The following is a 9,493-nucleotide window of genomic DNA, read 5'->3' as shown; positions in this document are numbered from 1 at the left end:
ACATTAATAATACAACTAGATCATGTCTCACTTCTGACTGATCTGTCCATCAGATAACATACAAAAACCCAAACTAAGAAGACAATGGAGTCAAACTGCTGCTGGGTTTTTGTGGTGCTCCACACACTACTGTGCTCATTCCACATGTGAAGGGCTCATTGCATGGTTGGAACATGATCTCACAACTCTTTCAAAAACAACCCAAGGCACACTGTAGGATTTGTGCAAAATTAAAATGCCTTTATTTTATGACAATATATATTAAAAAAAAAAGTCGGCGTTGCAACCGACTTTACAGTTCTTCATCAGGGTCACTGTCAGCAGATGTAAAACAAAGGAAGTGTGCACTGGATTGTTCTTAAAGGAGACTTACTCCATATACTCCAAGTGCCGAACATGGCATATTTGGCATCCTAGGTATTCTGCTTCTCTCACTAAACCTTTACTACAAACTCTGGAATTGAAAGCAAGATCCTGATGTCAGAATTGTGTTTACATTTGTAGCTGAACCCAATTTTAAAAGCTGTACCTGTGTTTTATCAAAGCCTTCTAGTGGAAATTTAAAAAAAATATCACCATCTGGCATAAAAGTTGAGGGGTACAGCTAGTCAGCAGTTTTCAGAAAACTCAAAGACTGTGCAGTGCAGACTTATATCAGAAAGACACTGAGACAAAGAAGAGCAACAACTCTTAATGGAATTACGAGTGTATTGAAAATATTGTGAATTTTTATTTCAGAATAGAATACAGTTGACGTTATCATTCAGACCGACAACCTCTTGATCCCCCTCGTCATCGTTAGGAAAATGTTGATTTGGGCGCTCTGGGCTGCAGGAGTTGTTTTGCATGGCTTGTGGATTTTGTCGGGGTTTTGGCAAAGTGCTCTGATGACGCTCTCATGTCCCTCACGACAGCACCTTTGTTGGATCGGAACTACTTGGCACATGAGCGCCTGACCTGTATTTCGCAAATTAAATCTTGTGATTAAACATTTGCACCAGGCGTTATCTAAATAGTCGACTGTGAACCTCGAGCGTCTGATTGCATTTACAGTACCTTGTTGTTGTCATGCTACCGTTTGCCTAAATTAAAATGTTATCAGAATAAAAACAACGCTTCGGCCTGTAAACACGGTCAGATCTGTTTTGAGCCTTTTTGTCTTCACTGACAGGACGTGAAGAAAACCAGGAATGGATACAAGTCATAAGGCATTAGGTTGAATCCTGACTCTTGGGGAAAACAATTTGATATATTTAACCGCCAAATCTTCTTCAGGTTAGAACTTTTTTGGTCAACAAGGAAAAAAACTAAATAAATACATATAAATAACACAACATAAGCATTCCGCATGTCTGAATCAAAGATGAGCGTAAACATCGATGCGCCTGAAGCTTTGTGGGACATCGAAGGGAAACCAGACCCCGTCTCAGAGATCACCACGGCAACAGTTCTGATGATCCAAAAGCGATGCAGCTCCACACTTAACGTTACAAAAATAGACACAGCTCTGCCATTGGAGTCACTGATAAAACACCTCACTACAACACCGACTACAGAACATCATCATGCACGGGTTGTTTTTGTAACACCAGAACTGTCACGTGACGTCGGCCGATGAGATCTCTGCTTGTTTCTGGACGAAAGGATTGTGAATAAGTGGGGTAGAGGACGCAAAGCCACTGATGCCACCATGTTAAAAAACTTCCACAATGAGTGAAGAAGCAAAATCGACTCAGGTGTGCTCTAAATATGTCGACAGTTGGCACGCTCTTGGCACTATGCTCATTAAAACACAAAAAGTCGATTAAATGCTGCATGGTTCTGAGTTAAAATTACATTTATCAGTATTTATTGTTGATATTATATGGCAGTTTTTATGTGACGATAAATGCATCCCTTCTATAGTCTTTGAGAATACTTAATCCAATTACTACACCGACTTAAAGTTTGGTTTTCTGCATGAGACAACCAAGATACACACCGCAACATGCTCTGTTTCCGTACAGTTTTGGCGTACCAGCTCTCAGTACAGTTACAAGGAGAAGGTCTGGGTTCCCTCACTCTTCCATCATGTGCCACGTTTCATTAAAGCCAGCAACTTTTTAACAAAAACCCTCAACCTTTGTTTTCCCCAGATCTTAAAGCGCTCAAAAATTGAATTAACTGTGTATCCGAACGGTAAAAACTTGCTGTAAACTGCAATAAAGGCAACCGTCTCCAATCTGCATCGTACTTCATCACTTCCTCCATGTTTTTCAGTGCTTCATTTCTTTTCTGTTTTGATTAATAATTGAGTAATACTTACATAAATAATGATCGGCTACATGACTGACCTTGCATGAATGATGCACACAAAAGTGGCAAAAAAACAGCAGAGAATGAAGTCGACTTTTTTAAAATGAATCTACTTCAAATCTAATTCATCTTTGCAAGACCTTGGCCTGACCGGACAGTAGAAACTGAGGCCAAGAGCTTAGCAAAGTGTGTTTGGTTTTTTTTTTATCCGTCTCGAACAATTTGTTAAGTTACAGCTACAAAAACCACAAAAACAAGCAAAATGTGGTCAAGGCCCTCATGAATCCTCAGAGGATGAGAAATGTATAGCTGTCAAAGGACTGTGAAGCTTCTTCTGTTTCGGTTTGTTTAAGCCTTCGAAGCTGACCACAATTCGTCAACCTTAGCCACTCCGGTGACTTCCGTCGCCTGTGCGCTGTAATCGGGCCAGGACCACCTCGTGGGACACTCTCTTGCGGTCCTTGGCCAGGCCCAGGAGGCACATGGCGTCGATGAAACACGTAGTAAGGTTCAACTTGCAGCCAAACTCGCTGGTTGCATAGTCAAAGGGGAACGTGTGGTGGTAGTTGTGGAATCCCTCACCTGTAAGGTAAAAGACAGAGTGGTGATAAATTCATACTGAAAGCAGGAAACAATTAATTGGACGTGATCATTTTTGTTTGGTTAGTTCACAGGATATCTTGCAAACTAATTAACAGACCTCATTTAAATGTAATGGAAAGATAAGCCATGGGCCAAAAATGATTAGTTCCTGGTTTGTAACCTTCGCCACACTGTTAATTCCATTGACGAAAACTATGACAGAAAATTCCATGATGAAAACGTTGACGAGATGTGACGAAAATGTTCGTGATGGACTATCGGACATTGAAAGCCAAGAATGGTCTGTAATTATCTTCAAATGCTGCATGAGTGACAGACTGGTCAACTGCGCCAGGATGTTTCGGTAGTCAGCAAAAACACTCACACCTGAGCAGCGTCAGCCGTTGGAGCAAGTTGTGAGCTTTAATTCAGCAGTTAATCATCAGCCGTGTGTGTCTGAACGTGGATGGTGGAGCTGCTGAATGGATTTGTGGAGTTTGTTGGTTGCAGCAGTGGCTGATAGCAGCTCTGCCTGCCGCTAAATGGCAGTGGAGCTAGCGGCCACTTGCTGTTGGACCTCACATCCAGACTGGAGAAGGTTTATGGTTTAATGCTCAGTTATCTGTGAATGTAGCTGTGCTGTAAGGACTAAAACTATGGCTCATGACACAGAATCATGGCCCAAAGTTGGCCTAAGAGTTAAGTTCTTGTAAACCCCTGCAGAGACCTACAGTAGGTTTCAATTCAAACACAACAAACACAATTGGTCTTGATTCATTAATGTTGTTTTCCACAAACAGAACTGGGTTGTGAGGCAATTTTGTTGAAGTGGCCACATAGAGAACGAGTGCACAGTCATACATGAGCGGGTTACCGTGGCAATATTCATGCTGAATGTGGCCTTATGTGACAGACGTTCAAAGCTACCTTGCTCGCTAATGTTGGGAAAAATACAGATAGACTTGTGCGAGACAGGGCCCTGAGGGCAAACTTCTCGCACGTGACGAGTTCATACCTATCGCGCTGAACGCGACGAACTTGTTCTCCCTGGGGTTGATGTTCTTGTCATAGGGCCTGTTTCCCCACATGTGAGCCGCGCTGTTGACCAACCAGGTGGCGTTCAGCACCAGGGTGTACCTCAGCAGAGCCGGGATGAAGTACGCCACCCACAGAGACTCCCCCCACAGGTACCAAGGCACGAACATGGGGACGAAGAAGCACATGAGCAGCACAGACGGCTTGTAATACCTGCAGAGGAGACGGAGTGGGTGGAGCTGTTTACTCAGTACGACATGAATATTGAACAATAGGCCTGTTCATTATCACTTTCCCTCTACATGACAGTTTTGAATGAGGCAAACCTTGAGTCACTCTCAATGTGCACAGAAGAGATGTTAGTACTGTCACCTTGTTAAACCTGAATGACCACAACTTCTGAAATAAAATTATGAAACTTGATTCTACTTGTTAACAGTCTACACCCCCTGCCAAAGGAGTCAAGTGCATATTTTTTTGATTAATTACTTGAAGTGAAGATCAATCATTGACTGAAGCCACTCACTTCCTCTGAAACATTACGACTTTGTCAGCCGTCAGGTCGCTGAGTTCCAGCTTGCGCCCTTTCTCAATGACGTCAGGGTGTTTGCGCACCAGCAGCCAGCCAATGTGAGCGAAGAAGAAGCCCCGGACGGCGTTGTGAGGGTCAGCATCTGTCTCTGAATATTTGTGGTGAACCCTGTGGTCTCGAGCCCACTCAAAGATGTCATTCTGTGGGTTCGAGTAAAGACAGAGATTACACACACTGTAGGCACAACGTGGTACTTACACGGTAATGAAAACTGCTATTATCACGACGGTAAGTGTGCGTTTGTGTGGCTGCAGGTCTGTGTGATCTGTCTGTTTGGGGTACCTGAAATGCCATGGAGTTAGCAACACCGAGAAAGATCCTTAGAGGTAATGAGGCCTTGTAGGATCTGTGACTCCACAGGCGGTGAGCTCCTGCTGTGACTCCTAAAGCACTTAGCAAAAAACAAAGAACGGCTGTGGAGAGAAACAGGTAAAAAAGAATTAGTGCTGCTAATTATAATACGGCACCTTCAAAGGTCTGTGTGTCAGACTTGTACTCTCAGTGTTGGGTGCTATTTCGCAAGGGAGTCATCTATAATACATTATATCTGTGTTAATGAAGGCGGGATCACCCCATTAACTGGTAAATAGACTTTAGAAACACATAAATTATTAATGTACTACAGCATTTGTTCACCACACTCTAGTCTACACTGCCTTTCCTTTTCATCAAAGGCAACAATCATCCAAATTTGCCTCTGACTGCACTGGTTTGTACTGGCCTACTTGTTTCACAGAAGCTTAAACCACCATGAAGGAAGAAGGGCATGTTACATGGACCTGTGACTCTCTCTGGGTAATGTAATTACATCATATCGGATGATGACTGGATGGATAACACTACATCATGATTACATGTATGGTGAGACTGGAAGTCTATTTATAGATACAGCCTTTGTGATTTTGGTTCATGAGAACTACACATCACAATGGATTCTGACAAAATGTTATGAATAATAAAGCAGCATACAGTTTGTTTGATTACTCTTGATTTGCCCTACCATACTGTTACTTGATAGGCTTGAGCGTTATCTATTCCGTAATCACATTTTAGCAAGATATACAGTATATAATGGTCTTTGCGTGAAAATAACAATAATGTGACGCTCGAATGTGCAGCATCTCTGCGTATTCAGTATGGGAAGTTATTGCATCGTACGTTGTAGCCTGTGATTTAGTAGGTGCTGTCATCGTATAGTCTGCGTACATCAAACGCGATGTGGTACCCAAGTTTATTCCTAAATTTATAGGATTATGAGACTGCTAAAATCCCGCAGCCCGTAAGAAGGCTAAATGTTGTCCCCAACACTCACAGCCACCATCTATCTCAGCTCAGCTGCCTGCCCCGCTGGTAAAGACTGACCTCTGGTGGTGATTGCTGTGCACTACGTCGACTCAATACAGCATCTCCTTACAAGTTTAATAGAAAGACGAGAATCTGTGTTTTTGACAGTACTGAACATTATACCGTCAGGATGTCTAAAAATCCTGGTATACAGTAATGTACAGGTTATTTTTCTGACAAGCACACACTATACAGCACAGATACTTGACGGCCTGAGGGACAGATATGATGCCAGGTGGCTCACTGACCATCCTCTAATTAAAAATAAATTAATACACGGGGAATATTATTTGTACTTTATAGGCAAATAAGGTGTCATTTTAAAAAGGCATCAAAATAAAGCTTGTTTAGCTAAAAAATAGTTATGAACAGAAGTCTGGGCTAAGCCCTGAATGTCCTCGAATCCTAGGGAGATGTCCCCGTGTACACCTGACCTGTGTGGGCTGCTGCAGTAGATTTGCCTCTTGTCGAAGACTTGTGAGGGCAGTAAACAGGTTTTATTATATGTAGGGGAGAGCAGGGTCAGTTGGGGCGTTTTTGTTTTGAGGTGTAATAACCCGCTATCACTCAGAGACTACTTGAACAGTAATTAGAGTAATTTGACTGAACAGATTTAAGGGTCAGCTAACAATTTATCACACAAAGGAGAAAGGCACATTTTATAAAATGTAGCCTACAAGGAGTGCATTTTCCCGGTTTGGACAGACAAACTTGAAATTAAAGCTCGACGACATGACAGCTTCCAAAAAGTGAAGCCAAAACATCTGGATGGCTCCCTGGTGGCTGGCTGCAGTATAGGTCATAAACCCTGCCCCCTCCATGTTTGTGGATGGGACATGGGCCAAACTAAAAAATCTCAAAGAACACAACAACTAAATTTTACCCAAAGACGGTTTCTGTCATTTTAGATAATCCTTGTCACCCTGAAGTACGTTCAAGTGTTTGTTTTACTGGAGTTTAGTCTTAAGTAGTTATTTGATGCTATAAAAAGGGGATTTGACGACATGATAGACAGCCATGTGTGCCAACTGGTGTACTTCAGTGATGCTGCACGCAATTGGCTGGACAGGTGTGTGGGCGGCGACCGCAGACTCTGGCTCCAAATGACATCACAAATGCAAGATGGCAGCAGCTGTATCCGCGATATTTGGCTTCAGTTTTGTACAGTGGGACTAAGTGGACATGCGTTGTCCAGCTTTATGTATGTTTTTGGGACATCTTATAAGGGATGCCTTATTCTGGGCTAAAAATGTTTGGTTCTGTTCAACTGACCTGAAGTTCGCTTGTCCCGTAAGTGCGGTTCGCTTGGGAAAATGTTGCATTTATCTTGCAAATACAGTCTTCTTCAACATTTTCTTTACTTCCTGGATTTTTCTCACATAGAAATTCGGACCAACCAAGAGCAGCTTTATCAGGTCCGCTTGTAACACAAACCAACTCCAGGCAACCATGCAACTTAGTCCCTGATTCAGACCAAAGTAAGCCAATTCTAGGTCTGAAAGCACCCTTACTTTTACGTCACACATTTCTTTAAAATATTTGCAATTTTTTTTCAGAAATTACTGAGATATGGTATTTGGCTGTCTTCCAAGTCTTCATTTCAGTGGAAACTATCAGCTCAATGTGGTAACCACAGGCTACATGTAGGTATAGGTTTATGTAGGCCACTGATTTTGTGTCATTTTGCATTTAAAAAAAACTCAATAGCAACAAACTGAGAGTTAAATAAAGTTTGCACTTTAAAAACAGAACTGCAGGCCTGTATGAAGATCATGCCTGGGCAAAGCAAGCTGAGTATCCCTGCTGCACAGTTTGTAGCTTTAAATAACACGCTGTGACATTAAATCTCCGGTGATATATGCCCTCCTCTATAATCCCACTACATGCAGGATACTGGGAGGAGCATGCACAGGCAGATTTTTGCATGCAGCAGCGGTGACATAACAGCTGTGGTTTGGCTTGAATACTATACGTACAGAAAAAAAGCCGCAAACACTAAGCATGTGCAGAAATAACAAGAACAGTAACAGGTTTTTGTACTTACACCAAAGCAAGGTCAGAGGATGTGCAGAGGGGATGAGGAACACGCTGTACAGGGCACCTATATGCAACAGAGACATCAGAAAGACATTTTTCCATACGATGATGGTGGGAGGTTTGGGGCCTTCCTTCTCTTTGTATGTGTGGTCAAACACGTCTTCTCTGGGAGCTTCTGCTGGGGGAACATGTCCGTTGCTGGAGTTGCGCTGCTTCTTCTCCAACGCCTCCGCCTCCGCCATCGTGGCTGCGGTCCGGTGATGCTCTGCTGAGCGGTATGAATGAGAGAAAACGGTAACGTCCCTGTTTTGGTGACGAGCTAACGACAAACAAGCTAAAACGGTGGATGTGTTAATTATTTTTGCTAGCTAACTATTTAAGCTAGCTGGTGAGGAAGAGGATGGTAATGTAACGATGATGCTGACTTCTAGCTGACACGCGACATTTGCTGCGTTGCGTAACACTCGTATTACACCTGTAGAGGAAACACGTAAAAAAATAACTCACCAAAAAGACGAGTGTAAAGAGAGTCCGGCTGTTAAAGGTGAAGCTGCTGTGTTTCACCCCCAAACTACTGTAACCCAGAAAGACAGACGAGTCGTTGGCTCCGCAGCGCACGCATCAATATGAGCTGGAGCTCGAGGTGCGACTGGCCAATCAGCACTCGGATGCCGCCTCAAGCTCGGGCTGTGATTGGCTGCCGGTTTATCTGCTGTTCACCTTTTATTCATTCTCCAGCCAGATGTATATTTACCTCCCCTGGAGAGCCGCCGCTGCTGTCTAGACATGTAGTGAATTAGGCTGCACGCATAGTTGAGTTCACGCGTGGATTTCAGTAAAAACGACACGAGTGACGAGGCGTTAAAAAAACGAGCTCAGTGGACATCAGTATCCCAGCTGCGGAGTGCAGAGGACCCCCGCCCGTCCACACACAGGGGAGATACAAGGATGCTTGTTCTGTCACGTCATCCTTACTCCCACCCTACATAAGTTCTTATGAAATAAATAAATAAATAAATAAAATAAAGTAAAATAAAATAAAATAAAATACAACCAGATTAAATTAAATTAAACAAAATAAACTAAAAAAAAAGATAAAATAAAAAAATTAAATACAATTAAAAAAAATAAAGTCAAATAAAATAAAATCAGATTACATTAAATTAAAATAGAGTAAAAATAAATAAATAGAATAAAGTAAAATAAAATTAAATCACATTAAATTAAATGACACAAAATAAAGTTAAAAAAGATAAAAAAGTAAAATAAAATAAAATCAGATTAAATAAAATTAAAATAAAGTAAGAATAAATAAATAGAATAAAGTAGAATTAAATTAGGTTAAATTAAATCAAACAAAATAAAGTAAAAATAAGATAATAGAAAAATAATATAAGATAATATAAACATTCAAGCAATATTAGACCCAATAAAAATACTATAGCATTATTTTTGTATTGTGTGTCTCGTGTGTTTATTTATTTATTTATTTATTTATTGGTGCAACTTTTTTTATCCTCATGCCCCCCTAACTATTTTAAAAGGGGAGAAACTCAAATAATAGAAAAATAATATAAACATTCAAGCAATATCAAAAATAAAAAGTAA

The 9,493-nt window shown here is 41.4% G+C and overlaps 1 protein-coding gene across 2 annotated transcripts; it reads right to left on the bottom strand.

Moving 5' to 3' along the window:
- Window positions 1–219: 219 nt before the first annotated feature.
- Window positions 220–8,806, bottom strand: scd (stearoyl-CoA desaturase (delta-9-desaturase)). Of its 2 annotated transcripts, none has more exons than XM_049563567.1 (6): window positions 8,393–8,806; window positions 7,893–8,153; window positions 4,787–4,917; window positions 4,439–4,644; window positions 3,893–4,125; window positions 220–2,877 (listed from the first exon to the last, which is right to left on the bottom strand). In XM_049563567.1, exons 2-6 carry the CDS (start codon window positions 8,125–8,127, stop codon window positions 2,678–2,680), a joined length of 1,005 nt encoding a protein of 334 aa, XP_049419524.1. In that variant the 5' UTR covers window positions 8,128–8,153; window positions 8,393–8,806; the 3' UTR covers window positions 220–2,677. The 2 variants fall into 2 exon arrangements, with proteins under 2 accessions (XP_049419524.1, XP_049419523.1); XM_049563566.1 differs by having other exon boundaries at window positions 7,893–8,150.
- Window positions 8,807–9,493: the final 687 nt, after the last annotated feature.

This window comes from Epinephelus fuscoguttatus, linkage group LG20 (assembly GCF_011397635.1).
Source record: "Epinephelus fuscoguttatus linkage group LG20, E.fuscoguttatus.final_Chr_v1".
NCBI lineage: Eukaryota > Metazoa > Chordata > Actinopteri > Perciformes > Serranidae > Epinephelus > Epinephelus fuscoguttatus.
The sequence above is the reverse complement of the archived record's forward strand: the minus strand, read 5'-3'. Positions and strand labels throughout refer to the sequence as shown.